The following is a 16,870-nucleotide window of genomic DNA, read 5'->3' on the forward strand; positions in this document are numbered from 1 at the left end:
TTTAACAGGTTTAAAGCATTATGGATAATTCCAAAATGATAGTTAAACATGCAACTGAAACACAAGAAAGATTTTTAAAAAGAATTCCACTGTAATTGGAAAGAAGTAATGTAACATAATATACAAGAAAAGGTGTTTTAATTTTTTTCAGATTATGAAATTCAAAGAGAGTAACATGTATCACCTGGCCATGCTAAGATTTTGCTGCCAAAATTTGGGCATATTTAATGAATGGGAAGTCACTCTTTTCCTCAATCTAAAATTTAGACTTTTGGAGGCTAAATTTGGCTTATTGTCTGGTATTTTTTTAAAACTATTCAAAGGAAAGGCCACATTTGAAATATACACTATGGCAATTCTGCTTCAAGATCTAACATTCCTAGTAATAATTTAAAGTTATCACTTTCTTTCAATCGCTTGTTCACTGCCTAGAGTTACTGGTAAAAATAATACAGGAGAGATTTAAATTTAATAAAAAAAAAAATCAAGAAACTATGGTTACTGTATTAATGGGCAAACCACAGTTATATATATGTACAGGATGTCCAAAAAGCCAAGCCCCATAGACCAATTACAATATATCTTATTAATTTTTTTCAGAGAAAATGTTACTGTACTTAGGAATGTTTAAAGATCAGGTGTCAAATAAGTAAGGAAGTACTTATAAGCAAATTTGCAAACAATTTGAACACTGAATGTAATTTAGATAATAAATTATATATAGGGCTTGAGTTTAGTGGCATACGATATTTTAAAATTTATTGTCTTGGTATTAGACCACAAGTAAGTACTAAGTTTAAACAAATTAAATTAATTTGCACATGAGACCTGACTTTTAGAACTTTATTATATTATTATTTTTTCTTTTAGTGAATAAGAGTCATTCTGGCCGTATGATTTTTCAGAATTGGAATTCCAAAATTTTCCCAATATCAATATTGATCAATATTAACCTGATTAAGGAACAATTCTATTCTCCCAAGAAAGCAAGGGAAAGGATAGGGTTCAAATCAGAGAGTCATCCTTTGATCTTAGTCGAATTCCTAGTGTTCCTGTCCACAAGACTGTAAATGGGTTGTAACTTATAAAATAAAAATTCCCAAAGGAAAATAATGGTACTACATAAAATGCCCTTTGCACTGAGAATGGTGAACTGCAGTACAGAGAATGGAAATATCAATACAGCCACACTTTTACTTACTTGGCTACAGATTGAATAACTTTTGAAGATGTATCCTTGATATTTGTGAAAAATCTTTCGGTCCCACCTCGAAGGATATCAAAAAACCCACCAGCAGTCTGGTCACATTCTGCCACTATCAGCCCTAAAAGCCAAGAACACAGCATTATAACCCAAGCAGGCAATCATCATTATTCTTTACTCTAAACAGACTTACATTTCCATTAGAAATTGCATTAAATTGTACTTCCATTTAAAAACAAATTCAGCAGGGCACTTTAGTTGCCGTCTTTATTTATGTATTATTACCTTAGTCTGTGTCTTTTAATTAAAGCAATATTTTTCTACACAAAGAAGAGCGGCCAACTGTAATAATTCAACAGAAAAGCAGCAAATGGTTCCTCTTCTAAGACAGTCCACACATTCTGAAGCAAACACAGTCCTGCAAAACTATTAGCTGCAATAAACAAAGCATTCAATTTCAGATGGCAGCCGGCTGCTATTACCTTCAGGGATCAGAGGACTGCTGTATGTTTTAAATGCTCACACAATGGTAAGACTATACAGTGAGAAGGAAATACAAGGACCATCTAATAGCAATAGCACTTAGACTTATATACCACCTTACAGTGCTTTACAGCCCTCTCTAAGCGTTTTACAGAGTCAGCATATTGCCCCTAACAATCTGGGTCCTCGTTTTACCCACCTTCGAAGAGTGGAAGGCTGGGTCAACCTTGAGCCTGGTGAGATTTGAACTGCCAAATTGCAGGCAGCCGGCAGGCAGCAGAGGTAGCCTGCAGTACTGCACTCTAACCACTGTGCCACCGTGGCTCATAATCCAACCCTCTACAGCAGAGTTCCCCAATGTTTCCGGCTGTGCAGACCAGAGGGCAGGAAGGGATAGTTCATGCAAGCGGCTGGCAAGTTCGTGCGCACAGCTCCATTTCCACAAGCGGCATGCATGCATGCCTGCTGCTCACATAAATGGAGCATGTGTGCACGCACTTGCCCCTTATTCACGCAAGTGAGGATGCATGTGTGCGTTCACCGACCATTTCCACAGCCCAGTTGCAAACCCATCATGGCCCAATAGTGTGCCACGGCCCACAGATTAGAGACCCCTGCTGTACAATATGCAGAAAAAACTAACTCAACCATCCACTAGAGGTAGATGTCCAGGGTCTGCTTATAAACCTCCAGAATTGGAGAACCAACCTTCCATTGGCATTTGTAACAACTATGGCATTTCAACTAACTTCACAAAATTTCACTCATTTCATCTAGAGACACTATTCGTTTTTAGACTCCAGTGCCAATACTGATGTACTATTTGATTAAGCTGTATATCAGAAAGTACATCTGATCCAGTGAAATGACTGAAATTCACAAATTCACACATACATTTGCTGGTCTCTAAGATGCCCTGTTTTTAAGTATATATTCCTAATGTTAATTATAATATTGTAATTATTCTGAAGGTCCATTAGGGCACAGATAGAAAGTTCTAAGTTCCAGTCTAAAGTTCCTATGTTTGGCTTACAAGTCAGGAAACAAAACTTTCCTTTTTAATACAGTTTGTGTTCCAGGAATCATACTGTCAACAAATATTCAAAAATCTACATACGATTTTTACTCTTCATCAGAGAAGGATAACTATAAAATCAGATTGAATTTTCTACATCCAACAGAATCACTTTTCCTCCTTTTACTCCAACATTCCATACCACTGTGGTTTGTTATGATTCCATGGTTTATTCCAAATCTGGAAATTTGTTATATTTAAATTCCACTTTCCTTCAGAAGCTCAAGGTGGGACTCATAAACCTTCCCTTTCCTTTTTTCTCTTGGGAGGAGTTTGGCTTATGAGAGAGTGACTGGCCCAAAATACCAAAATTATCCATGGCTGAGAATAAACTATGAATTGGTCTCCTTATCTAAAACCTTGATATATGACATTATCAATATGAGACGGTAAGGAACAGAACAGAACATCATTCTGTTCAAAGCTTGATTACTATTATTTCTCACCAGGATTTCTAAGTTTGGGAAAACTTTTTAAGTCTAAACTTAAAAGTTTAGTAGCAATACTAAAATAAATAAGAATTGAGATGGTCAAATACTGCAAGAAAGGCTACATAAAAAAGATGTCAGAAATGTTAAAAGAAACAGTAAGAATTGGACAGAACACAAAGAAAATTCCATTAAGCATCATACCTGCATTATATATATTGTTAAGCTGACCAGCAGGTTTTGAGTTCTGTGGCACCAAGGCTGAAGATGTCTTAGGCTGAGCATAATTCCCGTAGCCCCCATTTTGTTCAAGAAGCTGGGGGGGAAAGCATCACAGCAGGAGTGAACACAAATATACTCCCACTCTTCCCCACCCACAGCCAATCTGCACTAAAAAAAGTAATAGTCACTTTAAATATGTTTGGTTGATTGTAAAAATAGAATATAAGGATCGCTGCAAATTTTGATTTTAATATAAAGCTCTAAATGAAGCATTCAAGAAGCAATAATCTAATTAATGTGGAAAAACACTAAGCCAAATTATTAAAAATGGAGGACTGGCTTACATAGACTGTTCTATCATCACCATCAACTGTCTTTTCTCCTTCACCTTTGAAAACATAGCCCGGAGGAGCAGAAAGAGAGCAGAATAAATGGATGAGTTGGGGAGGAATTATGCAATTCCCATTCCCGAAAGCCAATCGTAGTATTTATCTCTTCTGCAGTTCCCAATAGCCCTCTAAAATGACATCCTCTATACTCAACATTTTGCAATCCTCCCAAAAATACCAAAAGCTGGCCACTGGTTCTGTCCCATTCAATGACATTCTTATGTTATTTCCTTGTTCATCTTACTACAGAGGATAGCTAAAAAAGGTGTTGTCATAGGCTTTTACTAAAGCTAAACATCAAGTTCAATTCCTGATGATACATCCATGACATTTTCTTAGCAGAAATAAATGAATATGATGCAGGTTTCTTCCTAATCATACCTACATGCCTGCTGGGGTTTCTGGGGTTCCACCATGTGACACACAGTGCTGCCACATAGCAGAGAATTGGTTTCACCATACAGGATCTATTACCTCTGTGATAGGGGACTTTGGATTCACATTTCTAGCAGCCGCAATCTCCTGCAGCTGATTGACAAGCTCAGTGATGGACAGCCTCTCTTCTGGGTTCACCCTCAAAGCAGAACCTAAAGACAATGCAAGAAAAAGATCAGCATATGTTAAAAGCCTACCGATAGGACTTGTGATCATTGCTATGATGTAACTCTGAAATGCTAGCACTCGGAAGTAGCTAGAATGAAGCCACACATTTAAACTATACTGAAACAATAAAGACAATCTTTTTGCATGTATTCGTTTTCTTCCTGAAGAGTAGGCCAGCTCTTCCTAGTCTATCCTCTTCAAATAACTTTCTAACTTTGTAACAAAGTAACTTTGTTGCTTGTATCCTTGCGATTTATATTGATACTGTCTGTTTCCTAGTATGATTTGATTGCTTATTTGTACCCTATGACTATCATTAAGTGTTCTACGTTATGATTCTTGACAAATGTATCTTTTCTTTTTATGTACACTGAGAGCATATGGACCAAAGACAAATTCCTTGTCTGTCCAATCACACTTGGCAATAAAGAATTCTATTCTATTCTATTCTATTCTATTCTATTCTATTCTATTCTATTCTATTCTATTCTATTCTATTTTATTTTATTCTATTCTATTCTATTCTATTCTATTCTATATAACTTGTACTTGTAATGGCTCCCATTACTGTTCTCTAGCATGGAATGTCTGTCCAAGTCTTTGTCAAGTAGCATGTTGAAATAGCTGCTATAGAGAGGCCTTTCACATACACTTGTAGGTATAGTAACCAAATGCATTCTTGAGTTTAAAAGGAAACCATAAAATCCTCTACAAAATCAACAGCTCCCCTCCTTTTCATGCCACCTCTCCAGGTTATTTGGTGTCCTTGTCTTAAACTTACGTATAAGATCATGAAACACGGTATATTTTGTGTCATTCTGTGGGATGGAGTATTTTCCATTGACTATTCGAAGCTTAGCTCCATCTTCAAATGGGTGTTGTCTAAAGCACAACAAGTAGAGGATGCAACCCAAGGCCTGCATGGAAATAACAAAGCGTTACGAAAAGAAGCCAAACAAGACTAAATCATTCAAGGTTTAGCCAAATCAATTGTTATAATGACTATCCTTCCTTTTAAGTTGTTGTCATTTCACATTTTGAGCTGATTTGACAGACAATTCAGCATCTGATAAGAGACTTAAATGCTTCATCAACAAGCATGATTATCCAACAGGTGCCTAAAAATAGGATACCGCTTTCTAAAAAGTCACCATGTTTTGGAATCTCTTGAAAGAATTAAATCAACTATTGGCACCGTTGTGTTTTGCAGGCAATTGTTAAAAGCATACAGAGGAAATGGACTATCAAATGAGCCAAAGCGTAGAAGGGCCCTTCTTTTTATCCTCTGCTTCTTGTGTTTTCAGATTTTTCAGATAACTTTCTTCGTGGCTTTGGATCATCAAAAAGAAGCTATTGTGGTAGCATTGAGAGAAACTTTATCACGTGAGCTAGTCTTTTTGTCTATAGTTATGTGGTATTATGGTTGAATAAAGTTTTGCTTATGGAAGCTTTTCATGGAATACATATATTCTCTTTTATCAGAATATTTTCAGCTGACTCTAAGAAAAAATCTTGTCACCCTTAGATCTTCTTGCATTTTCCTTTTCTTGACAACTTCATGTTGGTGCTTTTTAGGGAGATTTTTATTACACATCTTACTGGGAGCATAAGAGAGATGAAATTGAAATATACTGAACTGTCTAGTTTAATTAAAAGGACTAGGAGTGACATGATAGAAGTGTTCCAGTATCTAAGGGGTTGCCAGAAAAAGAGGGTTTCAACCTATTCTCTAAAGCATCTGAAGGCAGGACAAAAAGCAATGGGTGGAAAATAACCAAGGAGAGAACCAACCTAGAATTAAGGAGAAATTATCTGACAGTTAGAACAATTAATCAGTGGAACAACTTGCCTCCAGAAGTTGTGAATGCTCCAACCCTGAAAGCTTTTAAGAAGAGATTGGAACACCATTCATCTGAAATAGTATATGGTTTTCTGCTTCAGCAGGAAGCAAGACCTCCAAGGTTCCTCCCAACTCTGTTATTCTGAAAGAGAGCCACTGGGTCTGATCCCACAATGAACTTTATTGGATTTTATTTATTGTTTTTAATTGCTTTAATTAAATGTAATTCATTTTAATTGTTTTAATGTCAGTTCTATAAATATTAGAAAGCAGAAGCAAACATGAGTTGGCATGGTCCAGTCTATTGAGTTAGAATTGTGGGTGCTTCCTTCCATTCAATTATCTTCAAAAGCAATGATGAGCTGGTTTTCCTTCTCTTTCCCTATCTCTTTTTCCTTCTGTGTCATACCACTTAAGACTTTAAGCCTCCTGGTAGAAAATGTCCTGTTTCTGGTCTGTGCAAAACCTTAGGAAAGGTTAAGCAGCTTCCTTGATGATGAGCATTAAGTCAGCAGAATAAGTCTTACAGGAACAGAATTGAGAGGTTTGGTTGGAACATTACTATTTCTAAGGGTATTTTACTGCTTTCCTAAGGTTTTACCCATGTTACTTCCATCACACTATTGGGCTTTTGTTTTTTGCTTTTTGAGATGTCAATTTTAGATTTTGCAGCTTTTTTTTTCAATTTTAACATGCCCACTGAATGATGTTAATACATTGTAACAGATTAGTATTAGCTACCTGGTGGAGTCTATCAGAGAAAGGAAAAAGGGGAAGCTCTCTAAATAAATGAGAAAGCCTAATCAATAGGGACAAATCACAACCCCCAAAATCTACCTATGCAGAAAGAAAACGCATACCCATATATCTTGCTTTTCGTCAATTGGAAAGTTTGAATATAAATCTATAATTTCAGGAGTTCTATACATTGGTGTAGTGTTCCTTGTGACCTGTACACACAAAATAAGAGATTTATAGTTAATCCACAAGTATATATTTTTTTCCATCAAATTCACTTATTTGTTAAAGTTTGGCCATATGATGTTTAACATTCAGCCTTTTCATATGTTATCCTAGCTTTTACAACAAGCAGATCCATTTGCAAAACCAAAGAGCTTACTTATATAACGTATAATAATGAAACTCTTTAGTTAGTTGCATTCAATTATTTTATTTATTTGTCTAATTTATCTAGCCACCCATCTCATGAAACAAACAACTTTCCTGTAGTCTTTGGAGAAAAGTTATCTAGTCTGCAGTACTCAAGCATTTTGAGAAAATGCTATTCTTCTGTGGTAGAGCAGATACTCTGGACAAAAAAGGTCACTGTTAAACCAGAGGTACATCTTAGTGCTCTCCATCTCTCCAACTAAATTAAATTTGTTTAGCTTTTGTCCTGACCCAGTGCAAAATTTTTACCCCCACAGTCTTCAGCAGAAATAGGATTATGTAACTCTCCCTGTAGGCAACAGAGAGCTACTACATCAAAGTGAGTATGTGACTCTTCACAGATTGCTCAGCTAAAGAATCAAAGAAGAGATGATGGGAATTGTAAGGAAATAGAACTTCCATACACACTCCTATATGTTTGAGCAGTTTTTTTACAAGTAGGTAGAATACACTTAATGATAAGGAAAAAGAGGTCTGGCTCTATCCAAAGCTCTTTGATTTTCCCCTCCACATCTCCTCTTCCTAACCTCAATTTCCTGTTCTTTTTCTATCAGTTCTTGCCAGAAACAGACAAACTCTTTGAAAAGCTGTTCTCAGAAACCGAACTGTACAAAGGGAGGACAATAGATGCAGCTTGGCTGGGAATACATTTTGAAAACCCAGCATGGAGTTTTGGCACAAAGTTTATTCAAATGGAATATATCCATCTGTTTTGCTAGGTAAGCATAAATGAAACAAAAAAGCACAGTGTTTAATAGCATAGTTCAGAGAGTAGAATTTCAAATAATGCAATACTCGGCAGCAACTGAAGCTAAGCCACCTAAATGCTGGAAATTCTTTGAAAAGACCAATGAATAAACTCAACAAAAATAAGATTCTCATATAAATTATACGCAACTAATTTTTTTAGCTAAGAATTATTATCACTATAATAAGGTTTTCAAATGTGGGGTGCAATGGCTTCAAGTAGTTGAAGACACTGAACTTATCAACTGGAAAGGTAATAGCTCAGGTTCGAGACCCAAGCGCTACATGATGGGGTGAGCGCCCATCCTCACCCCAGCTTCTGCCCACCTAGTTCGAAGGAATGCAAATGCAAGTAGATAAATAGGTAGCACTTCAGCAGGAAAGTAACCGTGTTCTGTGCGCTTCAGCCTATAGTCATGCTCGCCACATAACCACGGAAATGTCTTCAGACAACACTGCCTCCCTTAGCAAAGACATGGAGATAGAGCCAGACACAACTGGACAGGGGAAACTTTTATCCTTACTGTTTTCAAAAGGGAACACAACATGTTGAAAATAAAATATAGTGCTGGATGTCTTACCTCATCTTCAACAGTTGCCCGTCTTTGTGCAGACCAGCTATAATCAGGATAATGTGTCACAACTGTTGCACTACCAAAATCACACAATTTAATTGTTCCTTGATTACTTATCAGCGTATTTTCAATCTGCAGAGACAAGTTACACACATTTACTGAAGATTAAAATGGCATATCTGTGTTCTTATCACCAAAGTAGACACAGATCATCAAAGTTCTCATTAAACTAACCATTTTTCTAAGATTCAATAGCCTGCTTTGAAATTCAAATATTCTGTCTTTACAGTTCTTGTTTGTACATAAACAGTGTGCTCCGAAGAACATTTGGAAAGTTATTGAGAACAAGATAATTTTAAATGCTTCAGCAATGAGACTCAAGACCTCACACTTTCTCACCTACATGTATATACTGTTCATCCCCTATGCAACATATAGAACACTATAGTTCATATCATTTTAATAACATAACATTACTAAACGATTCCTTTATGTTTTAACCTGACATCAATCCATTGTTAAATTCCTAAAAAAATACTTACACCATTCTAAAACTCTTTAAGCATTGATTTCTACCTAGTCACTATCCAATCAAGGGGAAAAAGTAAATTGAGGTCTGACTTCAGTCCTGGCCAACACTATATAAAGTTAACAAACAAGAAATACTGGTAATTGTTTTCCAGGTAAGTTTTACAGCCTGGTTCTGCTGATATGTTAGGATAAATTCCAGAAAGTAGTCAGACTGCTTGGGAATCTGGGAACTAGAAGGTACCAGAAGGAAAAAGGAGGTCATCTGTCATTTGTAATATAATTATTTATATTGCAATTTAAATCCCTTCACTAGCTATACAAAAAAATGGTGGCATTTACTATCTGTAGTCAGCTCCTGCGTGTCTCTTCTGCTCTGTTTCTTTCCTCAGTGAATTTTACACATATGACCAACTCTCAAGGTTTTTCCACTTTTTAGTTCTGAAACAGGGGTGTACGGTTTTATCCCCTCCCCTTTTTAAACATTTTTAAATATCAACTCTTTTGAAGTTGCTCATGAAAAAATGTCCAGGTTTGGGGAAACTTTTAGCAAAAAATGAACTTAACCTAATCTTCTCTAACTCATTCTCAGACAACCTAGACTTGTTACTCTTTACTTTTCAGACTACTACAGGCAAACATCCTAAGTCAAAGTATCACTGCTTCAATCTCATAAGGAGTAGAGAAAATGTGGATTCCTTACCTTTAAATCTCTGTGGATAATAGGGGGCTTCTGTTTGTGCATATGTTGCACAGCACGGCAAGTCTGATAAAATATCTTCAAAACTGTATCGCACGAGAGGGGGCCTTTAGATTCCACTTTCTTTAAAAATTCCACTAGCTGCCCTAAGAACATAAAATCCATGAATCACACACATTATGGAAGAGGCAATAGGAATGCTAATTGTGATGACAGCCAACAGAGGCCCATAAATACCACCACCACCACACCGGATCCCTTTACTTTCTTGGTATATTTTAACATAAGATTTGAAGCTCAGGGGTTTGGGCTCATTCTGAGATTGTGTGATGAGCACAACGCTAATGCCAAGTGAATACATTGTATGCTGCTGCACGTGCCATTAGAAAGGGAGGAGAAAAATGTGTGAATCAGTCCAGCTGTACTCTGGGATTTTGCTGGAGAGAAATAACGTTCCCGTAATGTATCCTCTAGCTCAGGGGTCTGCAACCTTGAACACTCAAAGAGCCATTTGGACCTGTTTCCCACAGAAAATAAAACACGGGGAGCCACAAAACCTTTCCTGTGCCTGACTATTTCTTGAGTAGCCACAAAACTAGCATATGTAGCTGAATTAAACATTCTGTTTTCTTCTGAAACTTTTCTTGGATTATCCATGGTTGGCCTACTGGGGGTTGAAAAGCTCAATAAATCGCGTGCCGGCGGGTGTCACACATTGGTGGTTGTGACGCATATTTTGAGTGACAGGGAGCCGCAGCAGAGGAGTGAAAGAGCTACATGCCGCTCCAGAGCCGCAGATTGCTGACCCCTGCTCTAGCTGGCAACAACACCTCAGCTATATACTTCTTTTCTTCAATATACTCTATCATTATTTCGTATAATATTAGACTGCAAATAAGTACTGCGGTACACTCCAATCATTACTCAGCCTTTGGAAAGGTTTGGTGCAGTGAGGTTTGTTGTAGTAGTGAAGGTGCTGACCTAGTAACCAGGAGTCCTACCTTAGGCTTTAAAGCCTGGTGGGTGACTTTGGAACAGTCATTCCCTCTCTTAGCCCAGCCTACCTCACAGGGCTGTTGTGGGGGAAATAGGAGGAAGGAGGAGGATTAGGTGTGTTTGCCACTTTGATTTACTTATAAAGTAAAGGATAAAAATCTAATAAACAAAGGGGAAACAGAGAAGACCAAATACTGAACACTTTTTGGTTCAGTAGCCTATAGTCCTTTCTGCTAGAAAAATGGCAGGTTTTGAAATGTAAAACATTTCTAAAAGGTTTTCTTTTTTTATTTGTACCCAGCTTAGCCAGAAAAACAAACAAACAAAAAAAACCACCCTATTTTAATTTTGCAGTTATTTATTGTATTTATCGGTTCGATTTATATGCCACCCTTTTCTGGAGACTCAGTGCGGCTTATAATGCGTTAAGCAATAGCCTTCATACTTTTGTATATTGTATATACTTTTGTATATTGCACTAGGACAAAGGGAAGGAGGAGAAGGAGGAGATAAACTTATTCTTCAATCTTCGTCAAACCAAATAATCAGAAAACATTAATTAAAATTCAGAGTCCTAAAGTGGGGAAGAGTTACTTAGTCATTCCTCTACTACACTTAAAATAATGTTTTTCCTCATTCTGTTTCTAAAATATTTCTTGAAACAGAAAATTCAAAAATGAAAAGGGAGGAGTTAAGTTTCAAATTTCAGATAATGTATTTTGCTCAAAATGCATAGCAGTCCTGGAACCCTTTGCTGCAGTGGTGGGATTCAAAAATTTTTACTACCTGTTCTGTGGGCATGGCTTGGTGGGCGTGGCGTGGCTTGGTAGGTGTGGCTTGGTGGGCATGGCAGGGGAAGGATACTGTAAAATCTCCATTCCCACCCCACTCCAGGGAAGGATACTTTAAAATCTCCATTCCCTTCCAATCAGCTGGGACTCGGGAGGCAGAGAATAGATGGGGGCGGGGCCAGTCAGAGGCGGTATTTACCGGTTCTCCGAACTACTCAAAATTTCTGCTACCAGTTCTCCAGAACTGGTCAGAACCTGCTGAATACCACCTCTGCTTTGCTGATACTAAATGTTTTTGTTCTAAGAAAGGTCGCCTGAGTCTTTTCTCAACAGAGCCAACCTGGCTGAGTCAGTGAATTGGGCTGTCAAGGCAAGGTGATTCCATAAAAAAACTGCAACTTTACCTTTACAAAGTTCTGTGAGCAGAAGAAACTCTCCTTGCCCAGTATCCGATTCTTCTTTTCCAATGGAGGCAGCAGAACAGAACTGGACAATGTTTGGGTGTCCAGATAGTTTTTTCTGAATCACGTGTCTGTTAAGGTTTCAAAGTTTCTCGTTTATTTGGAAAACCTCTTTGCAGGCATGCAACGGAACGAGTTTACTCAGTTGGATTATAATTCCAATTCTGAGCGAGAGACCACGGTCGGATACATGTGCTGACCCAGCTCAGGATGGTGAAAACTCAATGAATTCCGCATTCTGCCACTATTGGCAAAGTTTGGCAACTGCGCTTCCTGTCTCCGATGCGGTCAAGTGTGGCTTACATTGAGCTTATCCAATTAACATTAGGATCAACTTTTAACAGTCAACTGAACACAACCACATTCTATGCATAATTTAAAGCAGGAGGGAGAAAAGGACAGACGAAAGCATTTCTGATGTAACAATATTATTAAGACCCTGGATTAATATGGCAAAAGAAAGCTAAGAGTTTCAAACAAGGATAATTTACACAGATTAGGAGGCAAGTAGAACTAATATGCTCTCTGACACAACTCTAACTTCAAACAAATTTCCTGTATCATATATTTAATCAAAGATCCCATTTAGACTAGCTGTTCTGTCCTCTGCTATGCATGCCTCCTCTGCTTCTCCTGTCATATGAGCAGTAAAACAATCTGGAACACAACAGTTAACTGATATTTAAACCACAGATAAACTAGGGTTTCAAATTCTGAGCTGTTTGAAAGACATTCAGATCATTTCGAGTGTAAATATAAAACGGAAGTTTTGCTCTGATGAGGAAGCAAAGAAACCACTTTTGTATCTTTACTTATTAAACCAGGATTTGATAGTCCAAGCCTAATATGATTTCACCTGTCTCCAAAAGGATACCATGAAGCAGACTTCTTGAATGATAGCTTTGTTCTTTTCCTCTTCATTGGACAATAATCTCTGCCGGGAAAATAAAAAGATCACAAAGAAGAACATTTTGATTTATTTTCTCTTTTTTTGGTGTGTCTGTTTTGTTTCCAAACAATAGTAATTATACCCTTCTTCCTCTTTTAATTATATTAAAACAAGGTATCAATCTCACACAAACTTTGCATACTTTGAATACACTCATATCACTGATATCACCAAGACCTGTGGTGGGGCAGTGCTCAGAATGCATTGTTGTAATTCTGCCCACAGCTTGGAGTTCGATCCTGATCGGCTCAAGGATGACTCAGCCTTCCATCCTTCCGAAATCGGTAAAATGAAGACCCAGACTGTTGGGGGCAACATGCTGACTCTGTTAACCACTTGGAGAGGGCTGCAAAGCACTGTGAAGCGGTATATAAGTGCTAAATGCTCTCATGTATGACCTCCAGCTTTAGATGAATTCAGGCGTGGAGATTATTCCACAAGTTTTGGTTGGATCCTGACTTCACTATGCCAATTCACAGGAATCTCAATTTCAATCTCAAAGGCCTGTGGCTATCTAGCCAGATGAGAAGTAGGTCCAAAGGACACAGCAAGATGGGATGGGGTGCAAAGATAGGCAGGTAGGGGCAGTTGCAGCTGATCATAAGGGCAGGCAGATTACGAAGTACTTAAATTGGGATCACATAGTCACAGGGGAGCTGCAGCATCCATAAATTCAAGTACAGATGGTAAGTCCCTTGTTCAGCACCATGGTAATTTTGAATTATCCCGGAACAATTGGTCATAAATCAAAGACTAATTGTAATCATAAACTGCTAACAGTCGTGTGTGTGTGTGTGTGTGTGTGTGTGTGTGTGTGTGTGTACATAAGTACACTCATATGTTGAGTGCTTTTAAAACATTTCATTCATAAACACTAAATAGGGTCTGTTACTTTAAGCTAGGAATCCAGGTTTGCCACACAGATTGCTTTTTGCTACATAGAACATATTCATTCGTATTTTCTCTCCTGCTTAAACTAATAATTGAGAGCTTAGTTTTGCTACACTTAACACATATGTTCTTGCTTTTCTCTCCTGCTCAAACCAATAAATGAGAACTTAGTTTTGCTACGTAGAACATATTCATTCTTGCTTTCCTCTCCTCAAATAAGAGTTTAGTCTGATATTTGATTCCAAAATTACAACGTAAGAACAGAATATTTATTGTTTTAATGCTTAGAATAGGACCTCTGACCCTATACCGACATATTATCAAATATCATTTACACTGTTCACTATTTATCACTGTGGGATTTTAATAACAGTTAAATAGTTCGCAAATGATAAAACTGTTATTTTAACAACAGTTATAGTTTTTCTAAATAAAAAGGCAATGCATCATAACTCCCTTAGAAGTTCACTTTATCTTCTTATTCAGTGAAATTTGCAAAAGCATGCTATGTTAAATTGAAAACCACAATGATTTTGTGTAAAACTGGCATTTGAGAGAAAAATATCCCAGGGGCATGGAAAGAAGGAAATGCTTTCATTTATTCATTATTTATCTGCATTTCTTCTCTAAGTTACTGAGAAAGTATTTGCTTGAACTAGTAAGTTAATGCGTAAGGCTGGAAGAAGGCTCTAGAAGTTTTAGAAATTAAACACTAAATCTTTTTTCTTTCCTCTTCTCCTTAGAATTAGTCTACCAAGTCTGACACTTGTATCACCATCAGCACTTTATGTGTCTAAAACTCTTTTAGGACAAATATTACAGAAAAAAAAGAAGAGTAAGATAACCAAACATAAGAGAATATATATATTAACTGGTCAATTGGATGGGTTCATTTCCTCCTTAGGATTAATGTTGTAATGAAAAATGAAAATAATTTTTTGGGACATTATGCAGCATTGTGAAAATTTACGCACTATGCACAATAACATTGATTTCACTGTAAGTGGGCTGCTTTAAGCAAAGCTTGCAAATATGGACATGGAAATTAACAATGGGCATTCCTCAGTGTGTAATTTTATATTATCTAGCGTACTGAAATGGTACTGGATGAAGAGAGCAGACCCAACTTCTAGTCCTCACTGAACAATGGAGCTCAATGGATGATTGGTTGAGTCGATCTCTCTCAGCCCTACTTACTTCCCAATTTGCTGTGGAGATAAATTGAGGGCATTTCCCAGTGTATGCCATCTTAGACAGGCAGAATAAACAACAATAAGTATTTCCCTTGAAATGCTATGGATCATTCTTGTTCTCCTGACCATCTCTTTATACTGATTGCTTTCACTTCAGGTAGGTAATTTGAGACAGTCCAGGAAAAGTGAACATCAAGAATAGGATAGGGGGACTGTTTACAAACATATCTAGGAAGCAGGGGTGGGTTCTAAATTTTTTTACTACCAGTTCTGTGGGCGTGGCTTATTTTGTGGGCATGGCTTGATGGTCATGTGACAATTCTTTAGGATTTAGCAGAGGTACTGGTCTACCAGGCTTTTAACTGCTTGCAGAGCTGTTCTACTCATGTATTTTTGCAGGCACTGGTCTACCCTTTTATTTTTGCAGGCACTGGTCTACCCATTTATTTTTGCAGGCACCGGTCTACTCATTTGTTTTTGGAGGCACCGGTCTACCACCAAACTGCCTTTTACCACTGATCAGCTGTAGGGCGACCCTTTGAAGCCCCGCGGCAAGAGTTTAAACAGTTTTTCCTTACAGCCCATCAACTGGGACTCAGGGGACAGCAATAGATTGGGGGTGGGGCCAAATAAAAGGTAAGAATAACGCGGGGTGGGGGTGGGGGCAGAACCGGTTCGGTGATGTCACATCATCACCGCTACCGGCTTGGCGGAACGGGGCCGAACCAGGAGGAACCCACCACTGCTAGGAAGCCTTTGTTACACAGAGATGGTATAGCAGGATAGTGTTAGGAAATGGGGAGGCAGACAATTGTTAGCTAACTATTATGTGGATAATCTCCTTCAATCTATACATCCCTCCTAATATGTTATGTCACATTTCCAGAAGTTGTAGTTCCAAAACATACGAAAGGCATCATATTGGGCTAAAATTATAATCAAAGAGATTATCAAGTACATATTCTTAGAATTTGGAAACAAAGCCCAGCCACATATTTTATGTTTATTAATAAGTAGTCAATTCTGGAACTGATTTGTTCTTAACTGCTGTAGGTAGTCCTCAACTTACAACCATAATTCAGCCCAAAATTTCTGTTGCTAAGTGAGAAATTTCTTAAGTGAGTTTTGCCCCATTTTACAACTTCTCTTGCCACATTTGTTAAGCGAATCACCACAGTTGTTAAATTAGCAACACGATTGTTAAATGAACCTGGTTCCCCCATTGACTTTGCTTGTCAGAATGTCACTATGATGAACACATGACCCCGGGACACTGCAACCGTCACAAATATGAACCAGTTGTAAAGCATCTGAATGTAAATCACCTGATCATGGGGAGGCTGCAATGGTCATAAGTGTGAAAAATGGTCATAAGTCACTTTTTTCAGTGCCGTTGTAACTTTAAACAGTCACTAAATGAACTATTGTTAAATCGAGGACTACCCAGTATTTGCTATTCAGTGTCACCATCTATGAAGTCAACAAACAGAAAACAATAGCAGAGGAATAAAATCCCCCAAAATAAGATAATTACCTTTAAAGCATAATCCTTCCCACTTCCAAGATCCTGAGCTTCATATACAAAAGCGAAGCCACCTAAAAAGAAAATGAGATGATTAAAAACC

General features: G+C 37.6%; 1 protein-coding gene across 5 annotated transcripts in view; it reads right to left on the bottom strand.

Moving 5' to 3' along the window:
• Positions 1 to 16,870, bottom strand: part of GAK (cyclin G associated kinase) — an 83,848-nt gene that overhangs the window by 45,570 nt on the left and 21,408 nt on the right. For all 5 annotated transcript variants that reach the window (XM_087886418.1, XM_087886416.1, XM_087886417.1 and 2 more), the window contains exons 2-11: positions 16,780 to 16,841; positions 13,087 to 13,146; positions 12,156 to 12,270; positions 9,968 to 10,110; positions 8,743 to 8,868; positions 7,105 to 7,194; positions 5,186 to 5,321; positions 4,276 to 4,388; positions 3,395 to 3,506; positions 1,202 to 1,325 (exon numbers count right to left, since the gene is read on the bottom strand). In XM_087886418.1, coding sequence (XP_087742544.1) covers positions 1,202 to 1,325; positions 3,395 to 3,506; positions 4,276 to 4,388; positions 5,186 to 5,321; positions 7,105 to 7,194; positions 8,743 to 8,868; positions 9,968 to 10,110; positions 12,156 to 12,270; positions 13,087 to 13,146; positions 16,780 to 16,841 — 1,081 coding nt within the window. The remainder of the gene's footprint in view (positions 1 to 1,201; positions 1,326 to 3,394; positions 3,507 to 4,275; positions 4,389 to 5,185; positions 5,322 to 7,104; positions 7,195 to 8,742; positions 8,869 to 9,967; positions 10,111 to 12,155; positions 12,271 to 13,086; positions 13,147 to 16,779; positions 16,842 to 16,870) is intronic.

Source organism: Pantherophis guttatus, chromosome 2, assembly GCF_059756535.1.
Source record: "Pantherophis guttatus breed Tessera chromosome 2, ASM5975653v1, whole genome shotgun sequence".
In the NCBI taxonomy this organism is placed as follows: domain Eukaryota; kingdom Metazoa; phylum Chordata; class Lepidosauria; order Squamata; family Colubridae; genus Pantherophis; species Pantherophis guttatus.